Raw genomic sequence first — 17,585 nt, 5'->3', positions numbered from 1 at the left:
GAAATGCTTGACTAATGTAATAAAGCATGTTTCTGAAGTAGTTTCAACTACTAGTACTTCAAATGTTGTACTTTATTGGGATAGTCAAGTAAGTAAAAACGTAATCAGGATTCAAAGAAACAAAATTCAATCTGAGTCTGTCCACCTACTGTTGAAAATAATACGAAATTGTGTACAATGAACTTTAACTTATATTATTTATTATAACTAACTTTCTTTGAATACAAAATATGTAAACAATCTACATGTTCTTGAGAAAGTAATGTTAAAATTAAGACAAGGAAAACTGCTATAGTTTCAAACCTTGCAAAGATATGTATGATATATCTGTCAGAGACAACCAAAACTTCAACATTTTACTTAAATCATTACAAATACAGCACTTTAATTGCTTGATACATTGTTGGAATCATAACAATGAAATCTAATTAAACTGAAAACAAAGAAATTCTGAATCAGTAGACCATGACTACAGAAATTGAACCTGGTTGCCGACTTTGGCAGCCAAAACAACATTCCTGTGGTTACATCTGCGAATATCTGTGATACCGCATACCACCGACTCTATCCACAGAGCCTTTTGATAGGTATTTCCTGTAGAAAGAAATGTTATGACTACTCTGTAATCGTCTACACACGGTGTTATACAAAATGTATACCGAACAACGTACCTGTCAGATCTCTAGGCAGGGTGGCAGGTGGTCTGTCATCGCGGCGGGGTAAGTTCGGGACACCCACGGCGCCCTTTTTCGTAGACGCCATGTGTTCATACTCTTCTCTCTGTTCACCGAGTTTCTCTAACGACTTCCAATTCCTTCCCTCCAAGGCAGCAGATGCCAGAGGTGAGAGAGTATCCGGGCAAGACGACGGGTTTAGAGATTGATCCACCGTGAGATCCCCTCCTGACTTGGACTTTGCCAGCATGTTGTGCAAAAAGGACTTTACACCCGTGTACTTTCCTAAGCCTTTGGTCTGCGGTGAGCTTCCTTCGACTGGTGGAATTTTCTTGTTTTTCGCTTTTTCTATGTCCACTTTGATCTGCGGTATGTTTCTGGGGATGGTAGCAGGGGCTGTTTTCGTTTTATTTGTAGCCTCTTCTGCGTCTACCAGGCTGGCAACCCTATCAGGAGGGTTGGGAGAGGGGGTGAGGCGTTTGCCAGTTGTTCTGGGTGGTTTGGGAACAGTATTCACAGCTCCCGATGGTGCGTCTTCCGAGGCAGCAGAGTTTCTAGCCAGTCTATCCCGAACTGGTTTAGAAGGAACCGGTGGGGGTGGTAGGGTGGGCTTTGGTACGACAGTGCTTTTGGATTGCCTGCTGACGTCGACATTTGGAGGTGAAATGGCAATCGACTCATAGATGTCGTGATATTCGTGCATGTAATCATCATCTTCATCTGTCTCCCAGGAATCTGAATCATTGACTTTCCCTTCAGACGGCACCTGGAAAAATAAAATAAAAAATACATTACACTAATAATATTGATTCTTCAACTTTATGTCAAGCTTAAGTCTGCTTTTAACATGTCAGAGGAGGACAATTCAATATTAGAAGTCCACTTGAGTGTACTCTATAGCAACAGTAATCAACAAAAGTTTCGGGATTGATCATTAGAATGACTTTAAAAATCATTTTTCCTTCAGCATTAGCAAAAACTTTACACAATTTTTCCACTCATGAAGAAAATGTTCAAACTGTCTCATATATTCTTAAAAGATAAATTGAGTTTTCTTGATTTGAACTAGCTAGAGAATGTTACAAAATTCTAGTCGACCATCTGGTGAATTTCATGGTATAGAAAGAAAGAAGGTTTGCAGCTGAAACAGTACATATTGGCAGTGTCATGAGATTTTAAGAAATCTAAACCATATACATGTATAAATGCAAACATTTCAAGATTTATAGTTAGTAGGAGGGTAAGTATTAGTCTAAAGGAAATCTCTTCCCTACCTTTCTGGGAGGTAACAGCACATCCTCATACTCCTCATCCTCATCCCAGTCATCCTCCTCGACTGTCACAGCTGTGACCTTGTCCCTCCCGTCCGATGGCAGCAGTGGTCGCGTCTTGGCTGAGGGAGACTTCCTACTACCAGATCTACTCTGCCTGCTTGGTCTAAACCATTTCAACAAACCGAAAATAAATGACATGAAAAGACTGTAGCCGTGTGTTTACATGTTTCTTGCTGGCTAGCTTTAACTTAAAGTTTAAGGTTCATTGAGCCAGTAGCTGTCCGGCCAGCAGCAAGGAGCATGATTTAGTCGGCTACTGTGACTGTAATTTTTCGTTATTTTCACAGGGACTGAATTTTGTGATAGATCATAGAGGGGGAATTTAGGTATTTGCAGTGTTTAGGTTTGCAGTTGAAATAATTCTGAAGTACAGTATCGGAAATGCATATTCATACTCAAAGTGTCATGAATTTGTGAAGGAAAGGTCACAATAAAAAAATAATAATAAAAGTATTAAAACTGCTGCGAATGTGTTAAGATTTACAGTACCTAGTAGTTGCTGTACTTGTTTCTGACATGTTGACAAGCATGAAAGCTGTAATTGATAGTACTATAGTTACATTTGTTGGACTCAATGTAACTATAGTACTATCAATTACAGCTTTCATGCTTGTCAACATGTCAATCAATCTTTAATGACATTAACTTGTCCACATGATAATTATTACCTGTTCTGGTGAAGAAAGCTCTTGGGTGCTGGGACATCCTGTTGAACCACTTCACCTGGGACTAGATAATAGACAAATTGTAGGGGTGATGTTTTTGTTAACAAGGGGTCAATAGTGCCTTTTCAGCATACCCTACATTCATGTACTGTATACACATCACAATGATGCCAACGAGGCAGTGACATTTACTCATGCAAATATGGACAAATCACACATTCCTTGGTAGATTTGAAGTATAGCCTGGACTCTAGCACTAACAAAAGGAAGAGTTACCTACTGATAGTTACAGTATTACTGTAATTGTTACAATAGAACCATGCATTATTATAGCATAATATAATACAGAAAATGCAGATCATCCCATTTCTACACCGTCCAACTGAATATGTACCTAATAATGTATACATGATTAAATGTATCCATTGAAAAGACCATTTACATCACAGTTGAGATGTTTCTTAAAATCTGCTAATTGCATTTACAATTTGAAATAAATCTAAAAAAACTATTTCTAAGAAAGCCACATTGACTCCATTTCTTGGTTGTTTGTTTCACCCACGTCATTCTATTTTTGATTTATGTTTACTCAAAGATTAAGTTGATAAAGATGTTTGTCTTAGAGCTTCTCAGGATACAGAACTTCCTGTAGTTCAGAGAACCCAGCAGGTGTAATACCTGGGTTCTCTGAACTATGTACAGGAAGTCCAGTATCCTGAGAAGCTCTAAGACAAACATCTTTATCAACTTAGCTTTGGTAATCATCTGTATTAACTGTAATTAAGATCTTGAAGATACAAGCAGGTGCCTTCTTGTGTGGCAACAGGAAAAGCCAACTTCTAGCTGACAGTGACCCTGGCAAGTCACTGACAGGTATTCATTATAACAGTGAATCAAGAGCTGTAGAATCCGACTTTTACATATGAATTACAATGTAAATTGTTCTACACAGTACTACTACTATATCATCATTCTACATTCAGCCTTTTGTATTCTGTAGCCATAAGTCCATAACCCAAGTACTCTTTAATAAATTACTGTACCTTTTCTTATATTCATAAAGTAATGATAAATGTTTAAAATTGTCAACCTTGCTACTTTGTTTTACAAGTATTAACTAACATTCATATATGACTGAGTTGCCATATACATGTAGATGCATTCAACTTCATGACATTAGTGTATTAAATGACTTTAATACTAGTAAGTAAACCAATTTAGACATGTACCAGACTGTGATAAGTGACTCCAGTACAGCCTGTGCTATATATATATCTTTTGATTAATTATCCATGGTCAAGATCATGACAAGTCAGGAAATAGCTGAAACATGTTACAACTGACATCATCTATTTTTCTGCTGACTCGCCTACATGTATGAACAGTACTGATGAACAGTATGACAATGTCATTATCAGCAAGAAACAATGTCTTCTTGTCACATTGTCCTTGATAAAACAAACAATGCACAATTTATGGATAGTGTACGCGTATTACTTTATTTAAGTAAATCTTAGGAACAATATGTATTTGTGTGACAAAAGCAAAATGTCTGTCAGTACTGTCTGTACACGATGATGTGTAGGAATTTGCAAATTGGCTATTATCCAGGACTGGCCTACTTTTGGGTTCAAACCAGCAGCATGTGGCTTGGCACAGTCTACTGGTAAGTAATCCCTGGGGCTTCAAATACTAGTATTCCTGCATATCCAACATGCACAGAGCATGGAACATACCTTTCAGTTTAATGAAAGAGAAAATACATGTCCGAGTAAGAAACAATATTTCTGGAGATGTTTTGCTTTCTATTTCAAGCTCACAAGGCCTTCCTTTCATAATCAAGCTACCACTTAAAAAAGTAATTATTCTTTTTATAATCTTTCATACCTTTTTCTATTTTCAACAATTTGGTACAGTAGTATTTATACTATAAAAAGTATAGATGAACATTAAACATACCTGCTGCCATTGATCCAGATGTAGAAGTGACAACAGGTGGAAACTTCTTCACTGGTACTTTTTCAGGAGTTCTGGGCACTTGTTTGCTGCTGGCTGCTGTGGACTGTTCTAATGTCTTCCATTTCTGGGCCACGGATTTTGGCGTCGACTCCTCAAGTTCAACATCAGCCGGCTCTTTGCTGATTTTCCTCTGAACAATCTTTGGTTTCTTTTGCTCATGTCCATTTGTGCGTGAACTCTCCCCATTTGTAGAACTCGTCGAAACACCAGCTTCAAACTTTTTGGCAAGAGCCGAAATACTGCCGGCAGACTCACGAGCTTCTACTTGAAAATTTTCTGCACTGTTCTTGTTAGCATTCTGTCCCGTACCAGCGTTTACTTTGTTCCTGGTTGCAACAACAGGTTTTGTCTTTGGTGGAGAGGGTTTAGAATCGTCGTCAACTGACCGCATAGGCCGTAAGGGTTTGCTCCTATTGGCAACAGGTGGTTTAAGAGCTGGTTTACTCAGCTGTATGGGTTTTGAGGGGCTGGTAGGCAACCGGGAGGAAAAGTCTGCGTTCTTTGACTTGGGTGATGTGACACATTTTTCCACCATCACGAGCCTGTGTGAAGAAATTTTCTTGGTCAGCGGCGGTGGTTTGGACTTGGCAATGTGGCCATGAGAAGAAATAACGTGAGCTTTTTGTCCAGGTCTTTTCTTGAGGGAAGGTTTCTTGGGTTTGACATGACTCACGGGCTGAGTTGGTTGCGAGCTGCTGTCAAATTGCTTAATCCGATCCAATATGGACAGTCCGTCACCGGTGCCTTCCGCCATTGCTGGAAATGAAAAAAAGGGGTTGGTTAGTGACAAAACTGTATTGAAAATGATAGCTTTAGAACACAATCCCAAATATTCTTTTCAGGACTTGATTCAGGACTTCCTCATACTCATAGTACTGTTACAGTAAATCTTTCATCTCCTTACATGTATGCAGGGATATCACCCTATTACTAAAGGCCCTGTCACTATATTAGTATATATACTTTATTGATACTTGTAGTTGTTTGCCTATACTTTGCCTGACAGGAATGACTGTATCAAACCTGTTATTATCATTCTAAACTATCTGGGCTATCGAAACTGCCCTGATCTCCAAACACATGTTGGGGTCATGGTCAAAGATTTCCTGACTCAGTCAGTGACTGACTGGCTTCTCTGACAGCCACTCAACCCAACATCTGCTTGGAGGATAAACCTGCCCTACTATTAGTAAACTACCGTAAATCCACCTTTCCTCAATTCCTGACATACCCCAGCTGCTCTTAGGGTCTGTCATGGTTAAGTAAACTTCTGGGTCAGTTGGGCGGCACGTTTATGTTTTCGTCTCACAGAAGATAAAAACAGTCTGTTTTAGGGACATGTTGGGTTTCATACTACAATCTCAAAGATGTCGGGGTGTAAGATTTTCACGTTTCCTTGATACCCTTGCTGCCCTTTCCTGACTTTGATGCCTTCCCTTACAACTGAAAACGTTACAATATTCAACCCAAATACCGAATAAAGCTCACGGATCGAGAAAAGCTGGGCAGTCGTAAATTCTTCCAACCCAAACAAACATCTGCTTGGGGATAAGTTTCCGCCATTTTTTCCTGGAACTCATCCCACCCCACATCGTCTGAAGTCCTCCCCAGCCGTCGTCTGCAAATGATTTTACCTCGGTTTTTTTCCTCGGTTTTAGAAGAATCCCTTTTTATCTAGCAAATTCAGCTTGCCAGTGTTCTTCTAAGATCAACTTAAATGCACGAAAGACGAGAGAAAATGGAAAGCAGCGTAATGTTGTTACAAAACTTCTTTGGGCATCAGGTGCTTTTTTCTGGGACACCCAGAATTTATCCTCCCAAAAATGACAACAAAACATTCTTACCGCTAAATTTTCTCCAAGATGAATGCTCCGTCCTCTCCTACTTACAACCAGACTGTTTCTGAGACAAACAGGTCTACAACAACGGCTGTCCGCGGTAAATTATGTGTCACTTCCTACAGCTACGCTACCAAAGTTTTGATTCTTAAAGTAGTGGGGTCTTCTTCCGGTCGTCTGACCTCTGACGTCAGCTCATTTGCATAACAAAGACCAGGTGATACCGGATACCGCAGGAGAGTCACCATATATGGCAAAGAGGCGGAGTTTGTAGGTTATGATAGGTGAATATATCTTTTTAATGTGGTTTGATTTTGCGTGGGAATAATTTGTAACAATTCTATGCCGTTTAAACTAATACTATTGGTATTTCAATGCAACACGGAAAATCAACCTTGATCACTAAGCCTCTTTTTATTTGTTGGACGGTTTTGACACTTTTGCAAGTTTTGTTCTCGGCTAGGGGTGGGTACCGGTACCGTGTACCGGTACAAAACCGGTATTTCTTAATGGACCGGTCCAAAAAAAACGGTCCGTAAAAGATCAGTGGACCGGCCTATGGACCGATTAGAAAATTCATAGTACCAGGCTACAAGTAGGCGGCCACATAACTGGTCTAAGAAAATACAAAACAGCAGATTTAACGAATCGAAGACGTTAGCTGTGAATCATATCTAGAAACACTTAAAGGATGAGTAAACGGACGGCGAGGAGAGCATAGTTATAATTTTGAGACAAAGTGCAAACCTAAGAAATTATATCGTTCCAGACATTACGTTTATTTGGAGACTTTTACGTGTGTCTCTCTCTCCAAAATATGATGTACTGCGACACTACTTTAATCAGGTACAGGTACAGGTCCGGACCTGGACCTGACCCTCTGGACCTGGACCTGGACCGGACCTGAATTTTATGTACCGGTACCCACCCCTATTCTCGGCAATTGTTTGAGCTATCTAACAGTATGTGCTCAATAATAATGGGATTTTCTCCGATTAATTTTTTGTTTTTTTAAATAGAAAGACTATAAGCAACGTAAAAACAGAAATAACTACAGATAACCGCAAATATTCAAGTCAAGTTTTAATAAGGAAAAATATCTTTAGTTATCTAAAAGAAATAGAAAAAAGATATTTCTACTAAAATCACACAACGTAACGTTACAATGTAATCATTTCGCAAAGCGAGAGACAATCCATTGACCACTGCTCTAAAGGAACCAATAACGAATTAACAAGATATGGCTGAAAATGGTGACTGTAGAATCTTCATCATTATATTCTATATTAGCCTTCTTTGCCGGCCTTAACATAATTCGAGACATAGCGGACGACGCACTGTTAGGCGATTTTTTCTAGTTTAAAGAATAATTGAGCATTTATGGAATAAACCGAAGTGAAAGTATTAGGAGATGCAACTGTCGACTAACTCGATAGCTAACTTCAACGTCACGTCCTCGTTGTATTTTTATCTTTTTAAATTATATAAGATCATATAAAGGTATTGACATTTGTGACTGGGGTTAATGACCCCCTCCCTAGGGGGCGGTAACAGTCGGGCCGGACGCTAGGAGCGCGATTTAGTCAGGCTAGGAGAAAGGCGTTACCATGGTGAGAAGTACCGTCCGTCGTCCAGACAGTGCCGACAGAGAAGGCCAAGCCAACGAGGACATCTACCGATTGTGAACTGCATTACAGCCTTGACCCATGACACTGCTACGGAAGTCCGACACTTACTTCCGGGATACGGCAAACCGCTTGGCCCAGAAAAAAGCGGGTAAACTTCAACTTCAAGAAGTTACAGGTTTGGATTTATCTCATCTAGTATGATTTTTCACTGGGGTAATTATATTTTCATGCCTCTGGAGTGTTTATAAGGTATAACTGCCATTTATGATTCATATAACGGTCCCTTTTCATTTGTAAGGTCTTGTAAGCTCACCAGGCCTTCGTTCAAGTTTTATCCAAGAAACTAATATAGAGCCAGATATAGAGCCAAGACCGATGGCTGAGGGCCACAGCCTGCCACAGTACTCCAGAGCCATAGTGCGCGAGGTTCCTGACTCCATACGGGACAATTCCGAGGCCTTCAAGTGGAAGAAAAGACGATCGAAGGACATCATAGACCTCTGCAAAGCTCGGGAGGACCACGAGCGGTACACCCAAGCCCTGAGGGACCTGGGGCTAGAGGTGACCGTCCTACCGGCGGACGAGGCCACCCCGGACTGCCCGTTTGTGGAGGACACCTGCGTGGTGGTCGGTAACAGGGCGCTGGTCACCAGGCCCGCAGATAAAGCACGTCGGAAAGAGGTATTAAAGATTCCTCATCTGTGTTGGAAATAAGAAGTCATTCTCAATCAAAGTTGAACTGCATACTGCCAACACAAAAATTGGACTTAGTCAAAATTATATACTAATTAGCTCCAGTCTCTGTGAAGGAATAAGTAATCCACTGCTTCTGTGACTGGGTGAGCAGTGGACTATTATAAGTTGCAAAAAGGCTATGGCGCCCCCCGTCTCTGTCGAGGGATGGTTGTAGAGTCACCGTGAGAAGCAGTGGATTGCTCATTCCTTCAAAAAGACTAGAGCTGATCAGTCGAAAATGTTGGTTTTAATGATTTTCACTATGTGTTAATTACGGTAAATGATTCTATAAATTCACTGCGTTCCATGAACTTGATTATTTTCAAAACATACGTAACGTGTTTGCTTTGCTCTTCAGGTCGACTGCGTCGACAAGCTATTGACGGACTTAGGTCTGGAGGTAAACAGGATAAAAGACAAGGGAGCAACACTGGAGGGCGGTGACGTCATCTTTACAGGTCTGTTATCCAACCATGAAACCGGTCGTCCTCTTGGGAGGCGAATCGTACTCTCCGCAGAGGTTGGTGTGGAAGATCGTCACCGTTTTATCATATGCCCCGTTTTTTGTCCGCAGCACATGATAAAACGGTCACAATCTTCCCCACCAACCTCTGCTTGGAGTTGGAGAGTAGCGAATCGGAACATTAGTTTGTCTGTCTTTCTGTTTGTTAGTTAGTTAGTTTGTTTGTTTGTTGAGAACTTGAAATGGATCGATCACTATTTACTTCCGTGTTGTTCCGTTCTGACAGGAAAAGAGTTCTTCGTAGGTGACTCGACACAGTCCAATAAAGCTGGTCGGAAGATCCTCGCGGAAACCTTCCCTGACTACCCCGTGTTCTCTATCCCCGTGGAGCCGCCGGAGTTCCACCTGAAAGGGCTGGTCTGCTGCGCGGGCCCGGGTATCATCGCCGTCGGGAACCACAAGGCGGGACGTAGGGCCTGGGAGGTGAGCAATAGGGAAGGCACTAAAGCCGCCCCCCCCCCCCCTCACTGGACCCGCGGCACGCTGGCTGCGTCGCTGCGGCCGATCGAATTGACACAGCACTCAACGAATTTCATCGACAAAAACGAATCTTTTTAAGCTTTGTATGACTTGTTGGTTATACTTGTACGTTCTGAATGATATTCCAATTATAAAGTCAAGGGTAACACAAATCCGGTTAAGGACGCAGCGACGCCGCCAGCATGCCGCGGGTCCAGTAAGAGGGGGGCACTAAGTCTAAGAATCTGGCACCAAGGTTTACTTTCCGGAAGTACGATATAGACAAACTCTTCTTCTCATAATGTCGCATGTTACAAATCAAATCACTAGAGACTTTAGAGTCAATTCCATGTCACCGAGAGGGTTTTCAGATGATATTGCTAATAAGTTTGAACAATTTTAGAGAAAAGACTATTTCAGTCAAAATAATTCCAGACCGTTCAAACAATTAGAAATGAAAGTCTGAACATGTTTGAACTGATCTATATATTTTGGAAATATTATGAAAGTATTTGCACAAATATCTCTTTATTTAGAACAGTTTTCAAACATCTGTGTGATTGTTCTACTGTTGGAACATGTTCCAACATTTTGCATCATTCTCAAAATGGTAGATTTGGGTTATTGCCCCCATAAAAGTAGGTGCTAATCACGCTCTATTGTCTGCCTCTGTATATTTTTAGATTTCACGTCTGGACACTGGCAACTCTTTTGTCTTTAAGTGTCTATGCATGGCACCTAGGCCTAATCCCCTATACTTTGAAGGGATGTGTGAATTGCCCTGTTCCCAGCCCACTGACCCAGTTATATCATATTTGTAGAATGTTGGAACATGTTCAAACAAATGATCAATCTATGTTGCAACAGTTTAGAAACTAATACAAATAATGTGTTCAATGTTGGAAATTTGTTTAACCTGTTGGAACATAGCATAAAATATTTAGAACATCAAATAAATGTTGGAAATTGTTCTTAACAGTTACTTATCTCACATAGATTGTTACAAAGGTTTTGTAAATGTTAGAACAAAAGGCAACAAACACCCTCTCGGTAATGTGGAATTGACTCTATTTAGTTATAGTTATTCAGGCCAATTCACAAAGTTTATAAGATTTTGTTGATTGAAACAGACTTACACATGTGATTTTGTTTTGTTTTAGCTCGAACTAAATAAGTAAGGAAGTTTGTAATGGTAGTAGTCGTAGTATCCAGTATTGTAATGTCAATGTAATTTAACAACAAAAACATGATTCGCCATGTGTAACATAAAATGAGATCGGATATATTTGCAGATCATCCGTGAAAGCAGCGAACACACGTATGAATCGTTGTGGGTTCCTGATTACGATGGTCTGAACTGTATCCACGTGAACGGGACTGTTATCCACTGTAGGGAGGACGAGTGGCCGAACAGCTACAAGGTAATGCGGATTAATTACATTAATCATTGTGAAGTTACGCTTTCTGTCTCTGTGGAAGGGAGTTTCGTTGTTGTTGTTTTTGTCAAGGAAGGTATAGTTTTTACTACATTCATTCATCCAAGTTTGTCGATGTTTTTGCTGCAGACGTTTGCGGAGAAGCTGATGGGGTTTGGGCGCGTCGAGCTGTCGGTGGGCGAGCTGAAGAAGGTGGATGCCGGGCTCTCCTGCTGCTCGGTTCTGTTCTAAGACTTCACGATCCTCTTTAACCTTTAGCAGCCATTTGGCGCCCAGTTCTCTATTGGTTACGGGGTTAAGTAGCAGGAAGAAGGTTAATCTCTGAGTAGATTTTCTATGGCCTTGGCTCATTTTCAACCCGGCCTGAAAATGTGATCCAAGCATTAGGCGTTATTTGTAACTTGCCAAAATGATTTAAACTACATACGCTACTTACACGGATTGTATATATCTTTATGTAACGTTACATAGGTTTGTGGGTTTTTTTTAACAATAGTGTTTTACAATCCAAGGTGTTTCAGGGACGATATTTGTGTTATTTTAAATATTAGGGAGTTTTCTTAACACCATTCTTATTCGGCAGAAATAGTTTAAAGTACCGTTTCAATATTCGTATAGTTTTACTTATATATTTGTGTGAAATGCGTTATTGTATTCAAAAAGATATATCACCTTCGCAAACATGTATTATGTGTTTGATTCTATCCCTTTAACAAAAATCAAGACGTGTTTTGAAACATTTGTTTATATGCAATGTGTATGTATACATTTTTCTCAAACATATGTTTTTAAACTTATTCCAATCTTATTTTATTGTAGAGGACACCTTTGCACATACGTAACACTTCCTAAGTAATTTTTTATCTTATATATTTTTCGCCCCTGGTCTAGTTTTAAGTTTTTGGTGGCATTGTTTTACTCCAAATCACGAATAATCTGGTTAAATCGCCATGTTATTATCATCTAAAATAAGAATACCGTCTTAGTAACCACGATTATGTTCAAACCAAAAATACATGGTTCTCTTTAAAATTACCTTACTCCAGTATTTCAATTTTCGACTTACATATTTCTTTCCCTTTACATGTATAGCATATTAGCTATTAAGAAATACATTCGCAATTGTGTTATTTTAACAAAGTTTTATTATCCTTGAACAGCTGGTCTTAGGAATTTACAATCCTTCAAAAACACAACGGTGCAAACCGTGCAATGCTGTTTCAATGCTCAGTTTGTGACTTCGAATCCTTAGTTTGCTTATACAGTAGCTATTATCAATTTGTTTGTGCTTATGTCAAGTCTTGTCAACAAACATCACAGAATCACATTTATGCTGTTTAAAAAGCAGTTGATTACCTTTTCTCCCGCCTTTAAGTTCCGGGAGGAACTATGGTCTAAGGCAAGTTTTAACTTCTCCCACCTTCTATCATTTTGTCTCATTTCACTGTAACTGGCTTACATTGAAATTACCAGCAAAAACATCTATTACAGACAAACATTGCTGTTCTAAACCCGGAGTAAATGAGTAGCTAGCTACAGCAAAAGCAAGATTCATAAAAGCCATACTAAGGATCGTTCACAAGAACTCGAAGAGCGATCTCCTTTCTAGCCTTGCCCCTGTAGTTGACAGCGGTACAGGTGTACACCCCTGTGTCCTCCTCCCTCGCTTCTGTCACCACCAGGGCACCGCTGTCCAGTACCTCCATCCTAGGGAACCCCGACTCCACAGCCAACATGGCTCCAGTCGGGGTGGTCCAGAAAAACTCCGCTTCGGGACAGCCTGAAATCTTACACTTCAGCATGGCGGTCTGGCCTTCATGAACGGAGGTGTCGCTCCCGCTGGTGTCGATAGAGGGCGCTTCTTCGTGTTGGCAGTCGCAGGTCAGGTTGGCGAGGGGAACATCATTAAGATTCTTACCCTTGAGACTCGGAGGGCTGGCACAGAACAGATAGACAAACGGAGGTTTGGTTTGTTCGCCCAGCCATGTAGCGAAGCCCTTCATCTGACAGTCACAGTGGAAAGGGTCGTTGTCGGCGATGAAGGCTGTGAGGTTGTGAAGCCACTTCAGTATGTCGGCAGGTACAAAGTGCAGAGGGTTCCCATCATACATCAGCAGCCGGGTGAGGTTGGGGAAAGTGGCGGCTGTGAAGGTCCCCTCGTCCACCACGTGAATATGTCCCCCGGACACATCTAGGGCTGTAGCGTGCTTCATTGGGGTAGGGAAGGACTCAGGGCCGAGGTACACAAACGGGTTCTTGTCCAGATCGTGTGATGCCAGGATAGGAAGACTGGCCAGAGTCGGAGCCACGTGCGCCATGTTGGTGAAGTTGTTTCCTGTGTAACAGACATGATGGGTGACACTTTATAATCAGACCATATGGAGACGTAGCTTTAATAGGTAAGACTGGGGAAAATGCTGTGTTTCCGATCACGCGACAGACCCTAAAAAAACTTGCCGACATGCCTAGCCCTGGTTGGCTGGTATTTATTTATTTAATAATATGCCAATCTGGAGACAGCATATACAGACTGTGCAAACGTTGAATAGAACCACCAAGTTTCCCAACCTGAGATCTTAGATTCTGAGTTTAAATTTGTCCAATTACAAAGTCAAGGGTAACACAAATTTCAATTTAGGTCGCAGCGAAGTCGCCAACGTGCCACAGAGCAGCGAGACACTAGTACTCGCGCTTTAAAGGTAAACACTCAAGCAGCCAACTTCTCCCACCTGTGAGATCTAAGAGTCTGAGTTTGTCCTATTACAAAGTCAAGGGTACCACAAATTCCAATTTAGGTCGCAGTGAGGTAGCCAACGTACCACAGACCTGTGACATAACGCTTTAAATGTAAAAAAACCCACACCAAACCACCAAATGTCCCCACCTGTGAGGTCTAGGATTCTGAGTTTGTCCAGCCCGGTGAACATGTCCGGATCCAGGCGGCTGAGGCGGTTATAGGACAGGTCCAGCCAGGTCAGCTCGGTCATCCCGTGGAACAAGCGAGGACTCAGCTCCGTCAGGTTGTTGTTCTGTAGCCAGAGAGTGGACACGACTGGAGTACACTCAAAGATTGTAGATGGGAGAGTGGAAAGTCCGTTGTAGGACAGCCACACCTCGTCTAGGGCGTCTGAACCACACAGAGCCTTGGGGTTCAGAGTTCCCGCCAACTTCAGACAGGTAATGTTCGACAGGTAAAGCCGAGAGAGCCTGGTTAGAAGAGATGTGAACAACATGCTTTAGCCATATATAGTACATGTACAGCCTATGTACAACTGTTAATACATTGTCAATATCATACTGTAAATGCAGAAATGTTCGCGGTGGTTTTATGTTCGCGGTTTTCGTAGTAAGTTCTTCAGCGTGAACTTAAAACTATCGCCGCGAAACGTTTTGCCCACCTATGACTGTAGCGCTACTATTGTAACAGTTTCAAACGCGAACTTAAAACCACCCCGAACACTCCATTTTCTCCGACCGCGAAATAAAAACCACGCGAACTTAAATGCATCAAAAGTATTCAATTTTATACAACTGACTAATTTGTTCATTAAGTATCTCAGTACTATACATGTTGGTAGCATGGAGACTAACAAACGTAATTAAACGTTTAAAGTTGTGGATAGATATCAGTTTTGTAAGTGGTGATTTTAAGTCTTATTGATACCTTCACCATAATGCACTCTGGTGACAATACGCGTGAATAGAATTTCTCTGTGTATGATATTATTCTATCGTGTAGGAAGAATTCTATCACATCTATATCGCTAGCTCACCTGAACAAGGCTAAAAATTGGCCATTTTCCAGTGGTTCTTGGATCGGGTTATCCTCCAAAGACAGCGTCTGTATTTGTGAGGCGTATAGTAGATTAGCTGGAAAATATTTCAATTTGTTTGATTCAAGATACAGCGTCATCAGGGAGCTCAGACCCACCAGGTTGATTTCTTCAATCTCGTTATTATCCAAGGACAGAGTTAGAAGGCCGTCAAGATCTTTGAACGCATGATCCACCACTTCTTTGATGTTATTGTAGTTCATGGACAGTGAGGTAAGTCCAGGAAGATTGACAAACGTAGTCTCGTTAATTTTTGAGACTTGGTTTCCATCCAGAGTGATAGTTTCGAGTTCTAGGAGGTCTTGAAAAATACCCTCGATGTTGGTAAGCTGATTACTTGAGAGGGACACTGATTGGAGGTGACGGAGTGGTGAAAAGGCACCCGCCTCTATGGTGTGGATTTTGTTGTCATTCAGGTTTAAGTTTTGGAAATGCGGTGTTTCTGAGAAGACATCTTTGTCAATACTGGTGATGAAGTTGCCATCTACATTTAGTGACGTCAGCTTTGGTGAACCCACGAATACGGACTTGTCCAGAGAAGTGAGTTCGTTTTCGAAGAGAATCAATTCCTTCAGGTGTGGAATGCCACTGAAAGCTCCCGCCTCTAGATGAGCAATATTGTTGTAGAAAAGGCTGATCTCCTGGAGAGAAGGGTGGTCAGTGAACAGGCCACGAGGAATGGTCTCTAACCTGCTGTTATGGGCGTCAAATCGGGTGAGATTCGTCAGCTTGTCAAACAGGCCGGGCGGCAGCTTGGTGAAAGAGTTGTTGTAGAGTCCGAGCGCCGTGATGGTAGGCAGGTTGTCGAACGTTCCGAGTTCAACCATCGTCAGATTGAGGTTCCACCAAACATTCAGCTCTTGGAGTTTGGGGATGTCGACAAAATCGCCTCGTCGAAGCATGGTTATCGGTGTGAAACCTATTGTACGGAACACCCTCGTTAGTTAATATAATGGTATTGTAACAAAGACAACAAAAACTGCTATATTGGCTTTATTTACGCAAAACTACTCAGCATTGCTAAGTTGTATTTTTATTGGACTTTATTTGAAACAAAAAGATAGCATACAGTCATATATGATATATTGTAAAAAAAAGCAACCCCATACATTATAAGACAATAAATAGGTCCAAGGGCATGCATATATCATACTGTCTGGCATTTATTTACTTATGTATTTATAAATCTTAAGGGTAGTCCCTTCAGTTAACTGAGTAACTGATTTCCAAGGGAGTACTGCTGATTTATGAATGTCTTTTTTATGATACAGAAATGTATGACATAATTCTTGAACTGAAGTGTTCTTATATCGTTATTTTTCCCCATAAATTGATATCATTGCTAAGTTGCCTAAGCCCCTACCAGGCTCCGCGGATGGCTGGAAAATAGTAGAAATTGGTCAAATAGAGTGAATAGTATGCTAAGGGAGTCGGCTACGGAGAGAGGGTCCAATATGCCATCCTAGACTGTACCCCTATAGCAGACTAACTTCTCTTGTATGTTCTTTTTTGTGTATTTGGCCAATTTCTACTCTTTCCAGTCGCCTGTGGAGCCTGGTAGAGGCTAAAGTTGCCTTACTTATATCCATGTATGTGGTGTTCTTGGGGATATCCCTCGGGATTGCGGTGATGTTCGGCCCGTGACACGACACCGAGTACTCGTCCTTCTCCAGGTCAAAACACTCGCAGTACTTCGGACAAGCCGAGGTCCCGTGGAAGAGCGACAGGGAAACAAGCACCACCAGGTAGACGTCCAACATCCTGGGTATCATTTTTGTACTTTATAACAGAGAAACAAAATGATTAGCATTGCTTGATCTGCTTTAAGTACCTTGTCGTAAATAGCAACCAAATATGTTCCGAAAGTAAACATACAGACTGTCTTACAAGCGTTTCACGTCGTCTTATAGCCTGAATAGATCGCGCTTATAACGGCCCACACAACATGCACCGGGAGGGGCCGTTATAGCTTCGAACAGGGGAGTTTGTGTTACACAGACTAGTTGTCGTTCAAACAGGTTCGTCGTATATTTAATCCTATACAGGCTGTCTTTTAGGGCCCGTTCTGGCGACAGTTCGTTCTGCCATGCAGTCATAGTACATGCAGAATCAGCAACGTTTGACTACTAGTAGCAGACGTGAACAAAACATATTGTACCTGTAAATATCTATGTACGAAATTTGTAGTAAAATGGCGGACTTACCGTTCTATTCAACCCAACAAATTCGTGTCCATACACTAACGTTACCTGCGCAGGCTCTGAGTGACCTTTGGTACTATTTGCATCTTCAGACCGGCACATGACAGGGGTAACCTAAGGTCATTCACCTACAGTCAGGCCGATGAAAGAACTCAGGGCAATTATTTACCTTACCTGGCCAAAGCATACATGTATACGTAGTACTACATGCATCTAATGTTAATCCACTAAAACATTACA

The 17,585-nt window shown here is 41.3% G+C and overlaps 3 protein-coding genes across 3 annotated transcripts in view; 1 reads left to right on the top strand and 2 right to left on the bottom strand.

Moving 5' to 3' along the window:
- LOC136443089 (uncharacterized) overlaps window positions 1-6,700 on the bottom strand; it is a 31,967-nt gene extending 25,267 nt beyond the window's left edge. Inside the window, exons 1-5 of the mRNA XM_066440158.1 lie at window positions 6,537-6,700; window positions 4,633-5,448; window positions 2,677-2,737; window positions 1,949-2,111; window positions 672-1,440 (exon numbers count right to left, since the gene is read on the bottom strand). Coding sequence (XP_066296255.1) covers window positions 672-1,440; window positions 1,949-2,111; window positions 2,677-2,737; window positions 4,633-5,446 — 1,807 coding nt within the window. The 5' untranslated portion in view covers window positions 5,447-5,448; window positions 6,537-6,700. The remainder of the gene's footprint in view (window positions 1-671; window positions 1,441-1,948; window positions 2,112-2,676; window positions 2,738-4,632; window positions 5,449-6,536) is intronic.
- Window positions 6,701-8,523: 1,823 nt separating this feature from the next.
- Window positions 8,524-12,346, top strand: LOC136443873 (N(G),N(G)-dimethylarginine dimethylaminohydrolase 1-like). Its single transcript, XM_066441245.1, has 5 exons — window positions 8,524-8,839; window positions 9,252-9,351; window positions 9,643-9,855; window positions 11,151-11,296; window positions 11,441-12,346. Exons 1-5 carry the CDS (start codon window positions 8,534-8,536, stop codon window positions 11,540-11,542), a joined length of 867 nt encoding a protein of 288 aa, XP_066297342.1. The 5' UTR covers window positions 8,524-8,533; the 3' UTR covers window positions 11,543-12,346.
- Window positions 12,347-12,377: 31 nt separating this feature from the next.
- LOC136443387 (insulin-like growth factor-binding protein complex acid labile subunit) lies at window positions 12,378-17,124 on the bottom strand. The gene is made up of 4 exons (XM_066440609.1): window positions 16,724-17,124; window positions 15,085-16,063; window positions 14,196-14,518; window positions 12,378-13,646 (listed from the first exon to the last, which is right to left on the bottom strand). Exons 1-4 carry the CDS (start codon window positions 16,914-16,916, stop codon window positions 12,877-12,879), a joined length of 2,265 nt encoding a protein of 754 aa, XP_066296706.1. The 5' UTR covers window positions 16,917-17,124; the 3' UTR covers window positions 12,378-12,876.
- Between the last annotated feature and the right edge of the window lie 461 nt (window positions 17,125-17,585).

This window comes from Branchiostoma lanceolatum, chromosome 10 (genome assembly GCF_035083965.1).
Source record: "Branchiostoma lanceolatum isolate klBraLanc5 chromosome 10, klBraLanc5.hap2, whole genome shotgun sequence".
NCBI classification, from domain to species: Eukaryota; Metazoa; Chordata; class Leptocardii; order Amphioxiformes; family Branchiostomatidae; genus Branchiostoma; species Branchiostoma lanceolatum.
The sequence above is the reverse complement of the archived record's forward strand: the minus strand, read 5'-3'. Positions and strand labels throughout refer to the sequence as shown.

Coding starts and splice junctions, on each gene's coding strand:
- LOC136443387 (XM_066440609.1), bottom strand. CDS start 16,916: ATGATACCCAGGATGTTGGACGTCTACCTGGTGGTGCTTGTTTCCCTG. Junction 16,064..16,723: donor CACCACATACATGGATATAA/GTAAGGCAACTT, acceptor TCCGTACAATAG/GTTTCACACCGATAACCATG. Junction 13,647..14,195: donor CAGAATCCTAGACCTCACAG/GTGGGGACATTT, acceptor TCTGTTACACAG/GAAACAACTTCACCAACATG.
- LOC136443873 (XM_066441245.1), top strand. CDS start 8,534: ATGGCTGAGGGCCACAGCCTGCCACAGTACTCCAGAGCCATAGTGCGC. Junction 8,840..9,251: donor ATAAAGCACGTCGGAAAGAG/GTATTAAAGATT, acceptor TTTGCTCTTCAG/GTCGACTGCGTCGACAAGCT. Junction 9,856..11,150: donor GGAGGTGAGCAATAGGGAAG/GCACTAAAGCCG, acceptor ACATAAAATGAG/ATCGGATATATTTGCAGATC.